At 37.8% G+C, this 20,008-nt stretch overlaps 1 protein-coding gene across 1 annotated transcript; it reads right to left on the reverse strand.

Moving 5' to 3' along the window:
• Positions 1-3,906: 3,906 nt before the first annotated feature.
• On the reverse strand, positions 3,907-4,676 carry LOC102729639 (keratin-associated protein 26-1). The gene has a single exon (XM_006734999.2). The coding sequence runs from the start codon at positions 4,456-4,458 to the stop codon at positions 3,907-3,909; it is 552 nt and encodes a 183-aa protein (XP_006735062.2). The 5' UTR covers positions 4,459-4,676.
• Positions 4,677-20,008: the final 15,332 nt, after the last annotated feature.

The raw sequence follows: 20,008 nt of genomic DNA on the forward strand, positions 1-20,008 counted from the left end.
GACTTAGCTAATCATTATTCAAGTTTAAATATTTATTTTTCCTTTCTCCATCTCAGGCTAGATAAGGAACAAGATGATTCTGTCTGATTTTGAACTTCAAGGACAATGCTTCATAATTGGTTATGATGGAGACCTAAAATGTATTCTTGATTAGAGTTCATAGTGGAAGGGCAAAGTGATCAGTAATTTATAATCTATATGATTTTGGTTAAATTAGGAACAATTATAACTACCTTGCTGCATATTAAAATAATTAAATTAACTAAGTAAGAAACATGATCATGGGCTAGCAATACAAAATTATCACATGTGAGCTAATGTATAAATATTAGCAGGTCCTATGTAGTCATGAGATATTGAATACAGAATCTCCCTTAAAATCCTGCTGTTCGAATTTTGAACTATGGGGAGATGAGAAGTAAATACCCGTTTCCAGCCAACCTTAAGAAAGATAGCACAGAATAAAACACCAAAGGAAAAAAACCCAACATGTGCAATTTCTCATCAGTACTCTCCTAAATCTAAATACCTCTTCCCTAGCTTCCACAACCATCTGACCAAAATGTAACTTTTTAAGTTCAAATCAACAAACATTTTCAAAGAGCCTAGTCATTACTGATACAAAGGCAGCCTTCAAAGAACTTGAAGTCTAGAGAAGAGTTCAGAAATGCAAATAAAACAAGGAAAAATTCAGCATGATTTTTTATGTAAGAACAAATTGTGACTAGAACAGAATAGAGACTAGATATAGACACATCCATATAGATAGATGATTTATGAAAAAAGTGCACTGAACTCAGTGCAGTAGGAAAAGGAGGGTCTTTTAAGCAATGGTGGTGGTTCAACTGGAATTTTGGACTCTTCTACACAATACACACACACACATCAATTTTACATTGATGGTATATACAAATGCTGAAGGCAAAACAAAACAAAACAAAAGTTTCTAAAGTTGCCATGTAGTATCCTCATTAATTTGGGTTAAACAGAGATTTCCTAAAAAGGAAACTAAAAGGTACTAACCATAAATAAGATCGATACATTGGATTAACATAAAATAAGGAACTTCTATTAATCTAAAGACACCAGTAAGAGAGTAAAAAGATAAGCAGCGATGTGGAAAAAGATATTCAAACTATATCTACCAAACAAAGAACTAATGTAGACACTACATAAAGAAACTTTCCATTCTGAAAACAGACATATCAATTAAAAACATCAGCAAGGGGGGCGCCTGGGTGGCTCAGTTGGTTAAGCGACTGCCTTCAGCTCAGGTCATGATCCTGGAGTCCCAGGATCGAGTCCCGTGTTGGGCTCCCTGCTCAGCAGGGGGTCTGCTTCTCCCTCTGACCCTCCCCCCTCTCATGTGCTCTCTCTCTCTCTCTTTCTCGCTCTCTCAAATAAATAAATAAATCTTTCAAAAAAATCAGCAAGGGACATGAATGGTTACTTTACAAAAAAAAAAGATATTCAAATGGCAAAGAAACATTAAAAAAATGTTCTATGTCTGATGAGTCATCAGGGAAATTCCAAATAAAACCAACATTTTTCATAACTACATACTCACTTGAATAGCTAAACGTAAAAATATTGACAATCGCAAATATTGATGGGAATGCAAAGCAACTGAAATCCTCATACTCAGATAGTGGAAACGAAAATTGGTAAAACTGTAGGGCATTACCTTGTCATGGCATAGAATAAAGCTGAATAGGCACATCCCATATAATTTATCAATTCCACTCCTAAATATATTACCCAATAGAAATACCTCCTATGTATAGCAAAAGATAGGTATAAGAATAAAAGAGTATACTATACATTATTCCTAATCTAAACTGGAAACAACCCATATGATCATCAACAGCAGAATGGTTAAATAAATTCTGGTGTTTTACTACCTTAAATATTATATATCAAGAAAAATAAACAGACTATTGGTATATATAAAACAGCATGGAATAATCTCACAAACACAGTATTTAATAAAAGAAGCCAGAAATAAATGGGTAGATACTGTATAATTTCATTTCAAAGTTTAAGAACAGGCAAAACTAATATATGGGTTAGAAGTCAGAGAGTGGCTACCTCTGTGGAACAATGATTTGTGCACAAATTAGTATGTTACATTTCAACTACAATTCCACTTAAAATTATTTTTAAAATTAACAGTCCAACAACGTCAACAATAGAATCAACAATATGTCTGAGATAAAAGTAGGCTAAGTCACAGTGTGATTTACTCTTCAGGGTAAAGGGTGAGGAAAAGGTTGTGAAAAGACTACAGAATATAAAGGGTGCACCCGGATGCCTGGGTGGCTCAGTGGGTTAAGCATCTGCCTTCAGCTCAGGTCACAATCCCAGGGTCCTGGGATGGAGCCCCGCATCAGGCTCCTTGCTCAGCAGGGAGCTTGCTTCTCCCTCTGTCTATGCTCCCTCTGCTTGGGCTCTCTCTCTGTCTGACAGATAAATAAGTAAAACCTTTAAAAATATATATAAAGGGTACAGATGTCACAAATTCAAAATATCTAGGAGAGACACGCAGGTAAGGCAAAAGAATGAACTAGAATGAACTAAAATGGATTTCACAACAGCAGCATGAACATGAATATAGGAGGAAGAGGCATTCTGCTTCAGTGTCAGAAAGTCTACAAGGAAAGATGGATTCTGAGAACCAGAGGCATATGTCTTCTCTCAAGGAAACAACTACTAGTCAGCTCCTGGAAACCATTGTCTTTTTTGCATGCTGGCACAGTTTCTAGATATTCCAGTTCTTCAGAAACGTTAATGTTGCACCTTTACAGTTTAGTTTTATTTTAATTTGGAATATATATACCCCTACACATTTTATGTTGAGTGAGGGAAAATGTATCTTTAATATAGATATGTCCCAGAGTATGTGGCTTCTGATAAATACTGCAATAGTTCAGGTTGATCTTGTCTAGCTCTGTATCTGTGTCCGGCACAGGATGGTTTAAGACATAGGGAATAAAATAGTTGCTGAATAAATCAGCAATTACTAAATGAAGTTGGACTGTGTTTTTAAAGCTGAGGGCAAGTTTTCAGGGTAGGTTGATCAGAGATGAATGCAGGCCTTGATGAAGACACATGTCAAAGGGCAGATAATTATAAAACGCTGTGTGTTCAAGGACCTACATGTAAGTTAGAATTGCAGGAGCTTAGTGTTGGCAACACTGGGAAAGGGACAGAGCTGGAGAGGTGGGATGGAGGAAGACAATGATGGAAAACAGATGCCTTGGTCAGGGGTTGGCATTTTCATTATATGGGAATAGAGCATAGGAAGCCACCAAAGGCTTACACAGGAGGGAAACATGGTTCAGTTTGCAATTAGAAAGGAGATTTTGGTGGAAGTATGTTCACTGGATGAGAGATAAGGAAAACGTTCCTAATCTTGCCTTCTCAAAGTCACTTCCACCAAGGGCTTTTTGGGTCTCTGAAGTACCTAGGATCAGAGATCTAGAAAGAAGCTTGAGGAACAAACCATCAAGCTATTCCACTACTGTGAGATAAGACATATGGTTGCGGATCCCATACCCTGTTCACTTATCTTGCAAGCACTTGAGGTTGGTCATTTCTGTGTTCAAATGAAATAATGAAAGACAAACTGAAGAACCAGATTCTTAATTTCTGACTTAATCTCACTTATTACAACATGAACCAAATAAATTCTTCCCACACCTGAGTGACATTGAACAGCATTGTAAATCAAATAATTTTATGCCAAGGAGAGATGCAAAAAAGATAAAAATAGGAAAGGAGCAGCTCGAATTACATCTCAGGCAGACTAAAAGCAAGAAAAGGAACTACTAGGAAAGAAGCACAAGTCCACAGAGTTTGAATTTTTGTCCTGGATCCTTGGCGTGATTATTAACTGGAACAAAGAAGCTACTGGCCTCCCGGCGCAGAGCAAGATGGACGGCAAGTACTGAACACGTGGCTCAGAGGCTGGCATCCAGCGAAAACAGGACGCAGAGATCTGAGGCTGCTGGGCACAATGCTCAGTGGTTGAGGACCACAGGGCAAAAAACCCACAGGGCGGCATCCATAAGTGAGGAGACTCAGGGGTCGGCTGCTGCTGGACACATAGCTCAGAGGTCTATAGGATATGGGGAGGCAGGAGCCAGAGTTATAAGAAGCAGCAGGAAGAAAAGAAGTTCCATGGCAGGGTCTGGACACGTAGTAAGTAGTAGAAGGGTAGCAAGATGTTTCACAGTTGCTGGGATCACAGTGGGCTGGCAGGCAAATGGTTGGTTCACTGCAGCTCTCTTGGCAGTTGTCCAGAGACTGGAGATGGTCTTGACAGTTACTAGGCAAGCAGAGGACATCACCACAGCTCACACCCGTAGAGCAGAGGGCAATGGAGGAGGTGAGAGGAATATGGCAGGGACTTCTGAGGGATCCCAAGCTGTAGTTTGCAGAGCAGTTGTGGCAAGACATAGTGAGGTTTCAAAAGCAGGCCGCAGTTGAATGGGAAGAAGCGAGTGTTTCCCCTCATTTGGCTTGATCCCTTATATATCCCTAGAAAGGTGGTGATTGTGTATACAGACTCTTCCTCCTTGTAGGAAGCTGCATCAGAACTCTCCATTATAGCCCCAGAAGTGGTGCTCCCATGTCCCATAAACCTGGATGTTCCTTCCATTGATTGAGTATATCTATAAGGAAGTGTGACTGAATTTTAATAGTATCTCTCCTTCTTAAATTATCCAATGAAAACAGACACGTTTGAAGGTCATTCACATAATCCAAGTATAACCACCACTACATAAACATTCTTAGAATTCCTTTCTTGGAATTGCTTTTAAAAGTTGTAGCAAAATTCTTTGGAGGAAAAAAAATTGTAGTAAAATTCTTTGAAACAATGGCAAATTAGCTCTCTTTGAGGGGAAATTCTATTCTTTTTTGAAATTGTCACTAGTAAGAAACTTGAAAAACAAGTATGTTGTAAAAGAATGTGAAAAATTCTTTATTTTTTTATTTTTTTATTTATTTTATTTTATTATGTTATGTTAGCAAAAAAGAAAGAATGTGAAAAATTCTATAACCTATATGATTTGGGACAGAAAAAGTTTAAAAGCAGTATAATATGAAAAATTTCAATGTGCCTAAATTTGTGTGTTGCTTTATTTTAGAATCCTGGTAGAAAATGACTTCCCACCAAAATATTTTTATTTTAAAAAAACATACTTATTTTATTCATTTCAATAAATAGAGTCATGATGAAAGCTTGGTTTATGTTTAAAGTATTCTTAATATAGATCAATAAGATGGGCTCAGGTAAAAATATGGATACTACTGTGAACAAAAGCAAATAAACAAAACCCCTCAAAGAAAGTTGAACAGCACGACATTTTTTAATAGCTAGTACGGTTTATATATTTCATGCTTACTTGTGTTCCAACCAAAAACTAATGTTCTTGGTAAAAAAAAAAAAAAATAGAAATAATGATTAAGACCTGGAAATGGGTTTGGTTTTGCTTCTTACATTGGTTCTGATGTCAATTGCCAAAAAATAGCTTCTAAACTACTTTAAATGGGAAATAGCATCAGAATAAATGTACAGTTTTTCTAAGCGTTAGTATTTTGAAAGCTTTTTGGGGATATACTTTCTGGTAAAAATTGGTTTAAAAATGCTTCAATGTGTTTAGCTCATCCATTCCACTGTATTTTTATATCCCGGCATATCTAGTGGCTCCAGTGGCTACTTTAATGGGAATTTTAATTACCTTGCTGGATCTACTTTCCAATTCCCTTTAGCTAAAAATTCAGTGTAAATCACAACAGTTCCTTCCATTTTAATGTTCAATGGATACACCCACACTTAATAAGTCTCCCTCTGTCCAGGAGGAGACAGGAGGAGCCAAATCTCTGAAACAGAAGACTAGTTTCTCTAGGAGCCAATACAGGACTATTTTACCACCAGGGATAGAAATATGAAAAGAAAATGATATAGTCTCAGAGGTCCTGTACTAACACGATGAACTTATCTTAGTATTTTAGGTCAGAGAACATTACCCTTTGATGGTTTGTACCCGAGGAGTTTGAAGAGTTCCTCCAAACCCAGTCTCCACCCTTCTGGCTTTCATCTCTGTACACATTGTTAGAGTCTTCTTGTGAAATCCTGGACGCATCAGCCAAATGGCGTTAGTAATAGCTGCAGCCACCACATTTAACTGAATGCTTATCACATTTATGCGTTGATCTTCTCTATGCCTGTTCTTCTCTAAAGTAAGCAAGAGCAGAACACCCATATCATTAGTACATCAGTATATTTGTGTTTATACAAGTTCACATATTATTTATGTTGTATGTATATATGAACACTTTTCCATGAAGCGAAGGGGTGTGGAAGAAGAAGAAACTAGCATTCATTTACTGTCTCTGCTGGGGAAGCCTTGTAGTGTGGATACCCACAAGTGTCACATCACTTTATCCTCGCAATGCCTTACAGTCAATTTTACTATTTGAAGTATTCATATGAGAAAACTTGAAATGGAGAAAGTTACAGTAATTGATATGAAAAACATTTGAACAAAGGGGGTTCAAACATTTGAACATTTGTTTGGAGGTCCTTGACCCCCGAAATGTTTTTTCTTGTTATCCAATATGGCACTATTTAGAAATATATTAATAGCATCATTTATTAATTATGTTCAATTATCATAATCGCTCTGATTTCCAGTTCACTTTTGGTATGATTTCATGGAATTATTGGAATATTAATAATAATCTATTTTTCAGTCTCATTTTTAGGATGCATTTAGATATAAGAAAAACTTAAACAGTAAACTGCAAGACACTATACTAGAATAATTTATTTTCTTGCTTTGGCATTCTTAACCCATTCCAAAAAGTACCACCTTGAGTCTAAATAGTTTAGAGCACTACCACAGACTCCAATTTTTTTTTCTCTTATGGGTAGGTAACACTGCAAAAATATTCATGACATCTTAGAAAATAGGATGCCCTGACTGTAGGTTGCACTTTAATATAGCGAATGTTGAACTGATGTTATTTGGTAGTGACCGTAGCGTTCATGCGGGCGTAACAGCAGGTATCTCATTAACAGGCTCCTATAAACTATAAACAGGCTTCACACTCTTCTTCTAAAGCAAAAGTTCAGGAATAGATTGAGGAATTAGGCATCCTGTGTGCTCCTTCAGATTTACCCACTTTGTTGTTTTTTCTTCAATGAACCAGGGGTCCTTACCTTTCTTACTCTATAGGAACAACCCTGAATCTTTCTCTCTCTCTCTCTCTCTCTCGGACACAAAGAATCCTCAGAGCATTGCAACAATATAGTTAAGCTGGTAAATGGTTATTCTGCATTCATTTAGTCAACAGATATTTATTAAGCATTTTGTATGTGCTAAACGTTATGACAGATACTGTCAGTAATACCAACATACTACTGATTTTTGCTCCCAAACACATCCGGTCTTGTAGATGTGATAAGACAGGCACCCAATCCATGTCAGTGTTTACTAAGTTCTATAAATGGCATCCAGAGAAGGGCAAACATGCTCATTGGCTTTACCTAGAGTTTGCAGTTGATATTAATTTCGGACTGTGGGAGGAGATGTCAGGGGGCTTGGGAAGGGGAAGACACTTCAGGCTCTATGGTGGCAAATGGTATAAAGGTGGAAAAAAATGACCACACAGTGCTTTCAGTTGAGGATTTTTAGAGGCAAATCATAGCAACTAAACTTAGATTCACATGCTGAATCTAATTTAATCACCAAAGAAGCAGTTAAGATATTGTTCTACAGGCATGGTGCTCTAGTAACTGATTTTGAGAAGAGAGTGCTATGATTAAATTGCAGCCTATATTGGAAAGAGGGAAAATCTATTGTAATGCTTTTCTCTCTTGTTCCACTAAAATTATGTCTTTTCATCCATTTCCCTTCCTGTTATCACTGTCATCACTCAAGTTGGGTTTTGTTCCCCTTTGGTGAATACATACATTTCTTACTGCCAACTTGACTCATAATCGCTATTGTCTTCTCTTTAGCTTGAATACTGTATTCAGATTAATACTCCTCAAATTAATTTCATCATATGACTCTCTTAGTTAAGAACATCAATGACTTCTTTTTGTCCACAGAGAATTGTCCAAACACCTGATCAGCCCTCCTCTGCTTCCCAGAAGGGATTCTCTTCTGTATTTTGGGGTTGTCTGTTCATGTAACTCCATATCCCTCCTCATTTCACATCACTTCCTCATCCATCCTACCCTTCCTCTCCTTTGCAATAATTCTTTGATTTTATCCATCATCCAGACCTCAGCTAAATTAGCCCCTTCTTGGGACCCCTGGGTAGTTCAGTTGGTTAAGCATCTGCCTTCAGCTCTGCTCATGATCCCAGAGTCCTGGGATCAAGTTCCTCATTGGGCTCTGCTCAGCAGGGAGCCTGCTTCTCCCTCTGCCTCTGCTGCTCCCCCTGCTTTTGTTCTCTCTCCCTCTGTGTGTGTGACAAATAAATAAATAAAATCTTTTAAAATAAATAAATAAACTAGCCACTTCTTTGTAAATATCTTCCTATCAACATAAATCTCTCTGGTCTTAAATCTGTATGGCTATCATTATCTAATGCACACACACACACGTGCACACACACACATTCCTTTACATTGCAAACAAAACATTCTTTCTGTATGTGCTGTAGAGTCTTGTGTTTTGACTACGTTACAGAATCCTTATTAGCTACTATTTAGAGTCCTTTTTATATACCAGATACGATTCTATGTGTTTTACACATACTTACTGATTTAATCCTCACAACATTCCTTCCTACTTGAGTAGGTGTGATCATTATTCTTAATACATGTGATGACACTTAGTCAATCCTTAATAAATATTTGCTGACTAACATCATAGCATTCACAAAATATAACTTAGGCTTTCTTTATCAAATAAAAGTTGACCTTTACTTAGTCAACTCAAAAATCTCTTTTATATACTTTTCTTACCATCCATCCATTTTCACCAGGGTAAGTCAACTTTCAAGGAATATGAAAGACTATGAAGGTAGAAAGAGATTCAGGGAATCGGAAACCCTTCGTCAAGTTTTTCTCCTGCCCCTTCTATGATCCCTGATTAATACTCAGCCTGGCTTAGAGAAGACAACACATTATCTGGTGTCAGTCCACGTCAACGTACAACATAAGGAAGTGGTCTGATTATAGCACCCCCTGTTGGATGCCATGTGTAAAATCATTAAATTATAATCAATTGGAAGAATAAAGTTAATTCACTGATCAGCAATGTAGAGTCTTGGGTAACTAATAAAGCTGTAATCTACTTTCAACTGAATTTTTATATATAATAACATTCTTGAGTGTGGAAACTATGGTTTACACATGATTTGAACAAAATTTGCTCCATTCATTCCCAATTCATTCATAAAAGAATTTCCCTTAGATGATGTTAGAAAACTGTTTTCTAGTAGTGCATCCTTTCATCTGTATTGAAGACAATGTAGGTGGAGGTATCCCTTCCACTGTTCATAGTTAAGCCCTTTGATTGTGTCCTTTTCACCTTTGCAAGGTCTTTTTCAACTTCCTCCCTTTGCCTGTATATTTTATAAGCTTTAGTGAAGTATCACTGATACCATAAGCTGAACGTATTTAAAGAGTACAGTTTGTTATGCTTTGGCACTTCTATCAAAAATCAAGATAATAATAAATTCATTACCTCCCAAAATCTCTTCATGACCGTTTGTAGTCCTTCCTTCCTACCCCTCTCCACCTCACCCCACTCCTACCTTCATCCCCAGGTTACCACTGATCTTCTTTCTGCCATTTTGGATTAGTTTGCATGTTCTAACATTTTACTAAATGAAATGAAATGATACAGTATATACTCTTTTTTTTCTTCCTTCTTTTACTCAAGCATACTTATTTTGAGATTCATCCAAGTTGTAGCATGTATCAATTGTTCATTCCTTGTATTTCTGTGCAGTGTTCCACTGTATGCATATAACATAATTTGTTTATTCATTCATACATTGATGGACAATTGAGCTGTGTGCAGATTTTGGGAATTACACAAAAAGTAATATGAACATTCATGTACATGTTTTTTTTTTAAGTATTTTATTTATTTATTTTAGAGAGAAAGAAAGAGAGAGCATGAGTGGGAGGGGCAGAAGGAGAGGGAGAGAGAATCTCAAGCTGACTCTACACTGAACACAGAACCCAATGTTGGGGTTGCAGGGAGCAGGGAGCTCAATCTCATGAACCTGAAATCATGACCCTGAGATGAGGGCCCTGAGATCATGGCCTGAAACCAAGACTTGGATGCTTAACTGACTGTGCCACCCAGGCACCCTTCATGTACAAGTTTTTGAATACACATATAAATTCATTTCTCTTGGGTAAATACATATGAATGGAATGATTTGATCACATGATAGGTCAATGTTTAACTTCTAAGGAATTGTCGAATTGTTATTTAAACTGACTGCATCATTTTATATTCCCACCAGAAGTGTGTAAGAGTTCAAGCTCCTTCAAGTCTTTCAACATGTGGTATATTCAGACATTTGGTATAGTCAGATTGTTATTCTATTAAGTGTATAGTGGTATTTCATTGTGGCTTTAATGTGTTAGTGATTGATGATACCAAGCATATTCATTGCTTATTTCCCATCTGTGTATCTTCTTATCTTCTTTTTTTTTTTAAAGATTTTATTTATTTATTTGAAAGAGAGAATGAGATAGAGCATGAGAGGGGGGAGGGGCAGAGGGAGAAGCAGACTCCCCGCTGAGCAGGGAGTCCGATGCGGGACTCAATCCGAGGACTCCGGGATCATGACCTGAGCCGAAGGCAGTCGCTTAACCAACTGAGCCACCCAGGCGCCCTCTTCTTATCTTCTTTAGTAAAGACACTGCTCAATGTTTTTTCCATTTTTTTTTTTTTAATTGTGTGTCTGCTTTCTTTGTTGTTGAGTTTGGGGAGTTCTTTAAATACTTTAGATACAACTTTTTTTTATTAGATATAAGATTTACAAATACTTTCTACCAGTCTGTGGCTCGTCTTTATTCTTGTAATAGTGACTTTTCGAAGAGCAAGTATTTTTAATTGTGATGAAGTTCAAGTTATCAATTTTTAAACTGTGGATTGTGTTCTGTAGCTAAGAAATTTTAACTAACCTCATTCATGTCTTAAAGATTTTTTTCCCTATGTTTCTACATCCACATTTTTGAAATCTAATTTTTATCCTCACCAATATTTTCAGCTGTGATCTTCAAGATCACCAATGATGAATTCCCTGCATGCAATGGCAATTTTTGCTTCAGTCTTAGCTCCATGACAGGTGACATTGCTATCCATACTCTGTATTTTGATAACTTGTCCTACTTTTATTCAGCAATGCTCTGATTTCATGGTTCTGTTTCTATCACACAAACCACCTTTCTGTCTTCATATCTACCTCCCTTTTCTCCTTCTGTTCTCCAGAATATAGATTTTTCTCAATTCTCTTCTTCTGCATTTTCCTTAATCTGCATTTCATTAATCATAAGGGTTCAATTAATAGCTCTAATAAATTCCTCAGTATTTATAATTACATTCTTGCTCTCTTTTCTGATCTGTGTTCCTGCATTTGCAGTTATCTGCTAGATCATTCCACTGGGACAACTTACCCTTCAAATTAAATATTTACATATAAATAGTGCTTTCTCCAAAGTTGGTTTCTCCTTCCATGCACTTTATTTCTACATATGGTACCATATTCTCTTAGTCACATAGGCTTAAACTATTATAAAACTATCCTCACAAAAACTTCTATCTTTATCGTATGCCCAAGGACAATATTAGTAGTAAAATATAGCTCAGGTAATGTCTTTTCCTTGGTTGCAGTTATCTTGAATACCTCCCCATTGTCCACAGAATAAAATCAAAGATCCTTAAGCTCTCACTCACAGCTATTCAGAATATGGATCCCACATACATTGCCAAGCCTGAGTCCTTCAGGTCCTTTTTATATGGAACTCCAGATGACCCTATTTGCCATTCTCAGTGAGCATCTCACATTGCTGGTTTCCTCTTTGCTGTCTTGCATGCTTTTCCACCCTCTCTAATTACGCATATCTACTTACTCTTTACAGCTCAAGTCAAATATAATCACTATCAGGAAGCTTTCATTTCTGCCCAACCAGAAGCTATTTCTTTTCCTTGGAACTTGTTCCCACTTTACATATCTCCTATTGTACTGATCGTTTCATACCTTATATTTATTCAGTTTACATCTAATTTTTCCTGCTCAGTCATAATTATATTAAAGACATTATAACCTTATTTGTTTGTATTGTTAAATATGCCCAACATCCTGTTTCTGTTAATATTTATTTGAACAGTGAATAAAAATGTTTTAGTCACTGTTTTCCTCTATTTAGTTCATGAATTTTATTTTCTCTTACTTTATCTCAAGTATTTCTCATATCAGAATGAAGACTCTCATGTAGATCAATGTCTGTGATAGTAAATGGCTGTTGAGAAGAATTGATCAGAGATTGGCAGAGTCTGCCTTAATTTAAGTCATTCTGTTGGATAGTTCCTAGCCTATTCACTTGGATGTACATGTATATCTGAAACTCTTTTGACCCTTAGTTTTATAAACTAGAACCAATTTGTCTTTGGTTCTTTGAAAGCGTTTCACAGCCAAGGCAAAGATTTACTATAAACCTCCTAAAGAAAAGGGAGGTTTAGGTCTATTATAGTGCTTGTCCTGGATTTTTCACATAACACACTTTACAGCCAGTGGAAGAATGCAGTTCACCTCTAGGTCACAGAGGAGGCTTGTTCAGTTATTTCCTTGCATAGCAAAAGCACCTCTCCTGGCCCCTTTTTACTCCAGACTCTGTGGGCACACTGGAACTCTGGGGAGAGACTCTATAATAAGAAATATCATTTTAGAGTATAAAGATTTTCTAGTTTGTTTTTTTTTTAATAGAACATGAGATCAAAATGTCAATGCTATGACTTGTCAGCAACTAAGCAGTCCCACTAAAATCAATAGGTGCTCTTTGGGAGTTTGGCCCTAACAAACCCTTATCCTGCCACAAAGAACAGAACTCAGGGCCAAATGAAGACTCTGAGTTGCCTAAAACATTTGTTTCATCTGAAGCATTATTTTATAACACTTCAGAAAAGATAGAGAATCACTTTCTTCAGTTGAAAAACTGACATTTAAGTGATTCAAGTCTTTATCTTGATCTTTATCACAGGCTACTCTTAAGTTCTGATAGAGTAGTTTTTTTTTTTTTCCCAAATGGCGGAGATTTTGTTTTTCCTATAAGTTTTCTCATAATATTTGAAAACCTTTCATCCCTTTTCCTGACCAATACCTCTAGAGATAGTCTTATTTTGTATGTAGGTAAGTTAATCAGTGATGAAATACTCTGAAAACCTGGGAGTTGGTTACCACAAATGACAAGTATTTGTTTTTCATGTTGAGAGTAAAGAAAGGAGGGCTGTTCTATTCTCATCAACCTTGTTTCACCAAGAGTCCTCTGGAGGAATGCAGGGCCATTCTGAAAAGAATGGAGAACACTTTCTGTCTGAAATGAAGGTAAATTGGATTACTTAGCAAGTGGTTCTTTAACTTAAAAAAAAAAAATCTGGGGCACCTGGGTGGCTCAGTTGGTTAAGCATCTGCCTTCGACTCAGGTCATGATCCCGAGATCCTGGGATCAAGATCCCATGTCAGGCTCCCTGCTCCATGGGGAGCCTGCTTCTCCCTCTCCCTCTGCCTACCGCTGCCCCTGCTTGTGTGTTCTCTCTCTCTCTCTCTCTCAAATAAATAAATAAAATCTTAAAAAAAAATCCAAAATCAGCATGCATCTTGAAAGTGATGTGAAACATCACTAATACTATAGAATACTTAATTTTATGATTAAAAAAATAATTCTTTTCATAATGATCATCTACTGCCTAGCATGTCAGCATTAGGCATGAGAATGAATGAACTGACTTTAGGTTTTAATGGTCATGCATAAAATTGAAGTAATCCAGAAATTGAAGAGGCTCAAGCTGGAGTGGCCATGGGTCTTTCAGAGCATTTGTTGACTACCTTGCTTGCTCAGTGGTGACTTTCTTTGGAGGTACTGACTTGGAATCAGAATATCAAGAAAATAAAGTATTGCCAAATCTAATATCTAAACCAGAAGAAGGGGTTGGTTTATTCCATGAGATTTTTAAAGAATTTTCAGCCAAACAACAAGAGCAAAACAAAAACAAAAACAGGAAGTGGGAATGAATTGGATGTTTTAAGTAGTCACCAGAATGCTGTCACTACCCGGGATCACTTATCCATTTGATGTGGAGAACAAAGGCAAAAGAAATATAGAAAAAAAAAATCCTTATAACTTACAACCCATTGGCAAGTACTTAAGACAAGCAGAGTGACCTTCCTCAAGGAGTTTAGCTATCTTAATGTTAGTATTTTGCTAGAGGCAAAAGGCAACCTTAGCTTGACATTAACCCAAACTCCAGGATCCTATGAAAATCCCTTTGGAAATTTCCTTTATCTGTACCCCCCCAAGATGTATGTTAGCAATCATCCTCCAAGCATATGGCCCACTGATATACATCTGAAGGATCTCATGACTAGGGTTTCAATAGACAGTAGTAAGTGGCATTTTCCTCACAACAGCTAGCCTCTCAAGGTCCTGGAAACCTTGCTTCCAAATTCCTTAGAGACTTACACTATTCCTAACCCCCTCCCAACTTGAAAGTATATAATCAGTCACTCCTCACAACCTCAGTGTAGGTCTCTCTGCCCACAGGTCCTGTCCCCGTGTTTTAATAAAACCACACTTTTTGCAGCGAAGACGTTTCAAGAATTCTTTCTTGACAGTCTGCTCCCAGACCCCAACATTTCACATCACATTCATCTGCTCCCTTCCCCACAAACATTCATCTACATTCTCATTTTCCCCCTGGTAACAAAGATGGGATGTTAACAGAAATATTGCTTTCTGAAAGAGGGAAGAAGACCTCACAGGTTGATGAATAGAATTTGAAGGAAGCCCATTGGTATCAAGTAAACATGTTGACCAGCTTGTATGGCTAATAGGGGAATATTTTATTGTCTGTTAACTGTCTACTAATTAACACTTTATTGTCAGTTAATAAGGAGGAATTGGGCAAACAAAGGCTAACTCCAAGGAAACAGATTCACAAAGAGCTTACCAACAGTGCCTGATTTGAGCAGGAGGAAGTTTACTCTGATAGTGCATCCCAAGTTCTCCCTAATATAATCACCAGTACAAAGATTCAACTAAGTGGGCAGAAATTTCCACCCTCTTTCAGAGGACAGTTACAGAGATGTGCACCTACATTGAGCTTGAAATGAAGAAAATTCATCAATGCTATGACCAGAAACTGGTTAAATTGTTAGAACCTCAGCCGGTTCTCTTGGGGGATTAGAAGATGGTGTTCTCCTTCCTGTGAAGGAAGAGTGAACAGTTGGGCTATCTCCCAGCTCAGCCCCTCCTGCGGCCTGACCCCTTGGAGGTGATGGTAAAAGGTCAAAGAGTTTTTACAGTGGGTTCTGCTCACTAGAAGAAGGCTTTGGTTTTCTCAAGGAAATTTCCAAATAGACTCCTGTGGGACACTCCAGATGAGGCATTGTGTGCCTTGAATTGGGTTTATAATGATGATAAAGGTGACCCACTGTAGAATGAAAAACTGACTTTAAGAATTCTAGGTGAATTCTTGCAGTCCACCCACCACCTTGGAAATCTCCTTTAGCCCTGTGTTAAAATTGGTTGAGTATAATAGAGGTTTTATTTTAATAATGGGGCAGTAGATGCCCCAGATTAAGTTGTACTCCTTAAAAATTAGTTTGTATTGCGTGTCTCAAATCCGAGGGAGCAAAAGGTATAAACCTTGTGATCCACAGCTGGAAGGCAACCTGGCTGTGACTCCTGAGCCAAGGGATTCCCAAGGTTTAAATAAATGGAGTGAGCATGATGATGTTATTGCCCAATATAGGGCATTGAATGCACTAAAAACATTAGAAGATTGTTTGAGCCCCAAGCTGGTGTCTCATTGCTAAAAATCAAAAGTAAAGGCACCTTGTTTACTGGTACTGAAATACATTCTCTCTTTCTCCTCTCTCTCTATCTTGCACCTGATGATTCCTCCCTCCCCCATACCCTGACATCAGTCACTTTGAGGAGATAGATGATTCAGAGTAGGACCCATAAGACCTATGTCTCTCTTTCCCCAAGGAAGACAGAGGCCCATATGAGCTCCTTTCAATACACGTGAAACTTCTGGGAAATAGGGTTTCACACTTTTATAGTTCTTTTTGGTACAGATGCCCAAGTCATCTTTCTAGTCAGTCCAGGGGGGAGTGCTTGGATTTAGCCAATGAGATTTTGAAAGATATCACAGTAGGGAAGAATAGATAATGTGACCTTGTGGGTGGGGCCTTTGGGGCCAATTCAATGTACTTTTGTTGTTACAAGTATCATAGACCTATACTTCCCCATTTCATAAATTCCAAGGGGGATTCTTCTGATTGTGAAGAGCTATGTTTATAGAATTGTTAGTACCCCTTGGGACCCCTTTGAACTTAAAGTCTCTGTGACTGATGATTTTGCTGATTGGAGCCTTTGGCAAAGGGAGATAGCCTCTACCTACTGAATGCTGCTTGGAGACCTACTAATAGTAGCCTTACTTAAATACTGAATGAGACATACTGAATACATTTGGGTGCAACTTTAGACTAATCAGATGGGTCGGAGTAGCCAGTGGAGTGCCACACTCACAGAAAAATTCATCAGTAGCAGTGTAGAAATAAGGATTAGACATTGGGTGGGGGAGATGATCCCTGTAGGGTTTTAGCATTTCTGCATATCTTGAGAATAGGGTCACTGATTCCTTCTGTTCTAAATTATTTTTTTCAACCATGTTTATATAGTAAAGAGTTTTGGAAAATAAATACAGTCTTTCTCTCTGAGGCAAAAGACAGGCATGCTTACTGCCCATTACCATACCTATGATCCAGGCTTCCTGATCTCAAGGATTCTCTCTTATAAAGCAACTCACTGCAAATCCAAGTATCTTCTGGCTTCTTATTCTGCTGGGGGAATTGAGGGTTAGGGAATTGGTGCAAATGCTAATATTCTGGCTTCTGCTATTGCCATGAATAATAAAGCTTTTGTCTCTGACCCAGGGGTGTCATGTCTCCTGCCAGCATCCATGAATCTGTGCTAGGCTAACTTGGTAGCTTGCAAGTAGGGTAAAAGCTCAGAGTTTTTATGGTTCTTGTTATCCCCTTCCAAAGATTTCTGTCTTCTAGTTGAAATTGTGGCACTGCAATGTCATAACTAACTCTATTTGTTTTAACAATCATTTAATAAGACAGAAATTTTGGTAGAAGTACAGTAATCGTAGTAATATTGAAATAATGATGAAAAATTAGGCATTTATGCAGCAGTCACTAGGGCAGATTAATCACATTTATTAGAAGATAAAGAAAAGAACTTGATGCCATATTGAAAACATATTTCGAAGCCTTAAAGGGCACTAAAAGAAGAAGAAAATTGACAAAAAGAATAAATATTAACCATGACTTAATAAATAATCTTAAGTCTGAATAGTAAAGCAATATATGTGTATGCTAGATTTTTCTTTAAAACAATGTAGCCAAGGGGAGCCTGGGTGATTCAGTAGGTTAAGTGTCCAACTCTTCGTTTCAGCTCAGGTCATGATCTCAGGATTGTGAGATCGAGCTGAACATGGGGTTCTATACTCAGCGGGAGTCTGCTGGAGATTCTCTCTCTCTCCCTCTCCCTCTGCCCCTCCCCCTTGCTAACTAGTTCTCTCTCCCTCTCAAATAAATAAATAAATAAATCTTAAAAAAAAATACAACCATATAACATAGTCTTCTAAGAGACTGTCCACCTCTCCCAACTAGGCTAGGTAGAAATGTGTAGGTACTTTATTACGGATCAACAACTATGAGGGATTACTCAAAATACCTCAAGGTATAAGATATGGAACTCAGGGACAAAAGCTGTTGAATATGTAGCTCATTTGTTAACAAGAAAAGCACTCCACTAGGGGTCAGCAGATGCTACATCCAATCATGGATGAGCCACAAGATCTGTGAATCCTAGGCAGTAATTCTTGTCCATATAGCTCAAAGTTTTGAGTGCAGGTTACTGGGTGGTAGGGACTAAAGACTTCAGGGGGAAAGAGTAGGTGATGGTTATGTGGCAGGCTCTGGACACACCACAAATGGAGAGGTGTAGGGGGTGGTTCATGGGAGCTGGGCATAGGCATGCTGGTTGGCAGCTGATGGTTCCCTTCTGGTTTCTTGGCCGTCCTTCAGGAGCTGGGTTCTGTCACAACTGCTACTGCCTAAGCAGAGGTCACCTCCAAGTCTCACGTGGATGAAAGAGTTATTTGAGGAGACGACAGAAACATAGCAATAACCTCCGAGGGAATCACAGTTGTAGTTTGAAGCTGAGCAATTATTAAAAAAGACAAGATGACCTTAGTATAGATTCTAGGCAAAGTACCCACACTTTGTGCTATTCCCCCTTTTGTGCTGTGGTTTCTAGAACTTTTTAGTAATGAGTATTGACATCCAGTGCAGACTTTATTCTGACTCACAATTTCAAAACTGGTGATAAGCATAACTCAGTTATTTAAATGTCAGGGAAGATAGCTATTTACAGCTGAATCTCTGAAACAAGAGACCTATAGTCTTATTTAACATTCAAAAAAACTGTACACTAAGAAAAACAATATTCCAACCTTCATTAAAAGATATTTGAAATTCTGTGGATAGATTAATGTTTATTACAGCTGGTATATTAATTTAAGATAGGTCACATTTATGATCCAATAAAGGTTTTTATGTGTTATGTGTGGTCTTTAATGCACATACAGGGCTCATTAAAAATTATTGTGCTTAGTACATTTAAATATTTTTAATAAACTTCTCATGAGGGACACTTTGGCGTTCGGTCAATGGGGCAGTGGAATGGGAATCACTAGGCTTGAGCTCTAGCCATGACTCTGCTTGAGTAAATCACATAACCTTGGCAAGTATATTTGTTCAACTGTATAATGAGTGAAGCTCACTAAAGATCTCTTACACATTGAGAAATAATTATGATTCGATGAAGATGTAACTGTAATAGAAATGAGGGAGCATAAGAAGAATGGTTGGCTGGTCTTTGCCACAAATACTTAGGCCACCAGCATTTTGCTAAGCTACCTGATGGAGGTTGTGGGAAACACTTAACTCTGATTGGACATCTTTCAGAACAAACACAGTTTGGGATGATACTTGTCCTCCAGAGGAAAGCTCAGTGGGCTAGAATGTAGCACGTTGTTTTTTGATTGCCTACCATTCCATTTGTAGCCTACAGGCCCCCGACCACTGGCCTTGCATTAGGAGCCCCTCCGGGACCACCTCAGGATCAATTCTTTGATTGCTAGACTCATTCACTGCAGGAAATTAAACCAGACTACTGGGGACCAAGTCACCTTCAGCTGCAGCCCCGGGGAGACAAGGACACAGGAATCGAGGAGCAAACCCACTTTGAGCAACCTGCCGAACAAATCTAGACTTGAAAAATGATAGAATGGCACTGATGCCTGTTTTTGTTTCCTGAGAAGCATTTTTGAAAAACATTTCTCTCAGTAGTAATGGATGTTCTTTAATCTGGTAAGTACGCCTATTGTCATTACGAACCTTGACTGTGATTTACTATAAATCTGGTCATTAGATAAATACATTAGAGCACTCGTAAATATCAATATGGCCAACATGTAAAATTTATTTGGTTCACTCTATCCTGCCACTTAATTTAATAAAGTATGAAGTCTAGAAGAAGATACTTTGTTCTTGAGACTTTCAACATGCATTATTACATCGGTTTCCTAACCCAGACAGGGTCAGAGTGAATCTAGCTCATTTCCAGGGGAAACAGGAACAACAGTTAATAACCCTACTGTAAAGG

Source organism: Leptonychotes weddellii, chromosome 1, assembly GCF_054177405.1.
Source record: "Leptonychotes weddellii isolate Sample4059 chromosome 1, ASM5417740v2, whole genome shotgun sequence".
NCBI classification, from domain to species: domain Eukaryota; kingdom Metazoa; phylum Chordata; class Mammalia; order Carnivora; family Phocidae; genus Leptonychotes; species Leptonychotes weddellii.

Bases quoted from the DNA above. Each gene is read 5' to 3' on its own strand.
- LOC102729639 (XM_006734999.2), bottom strand. From the start codon at position 4,458: ATGTCTTGCCACAACTGCTCTGCAAACTACAGCTTGGGATCCCTCAGA.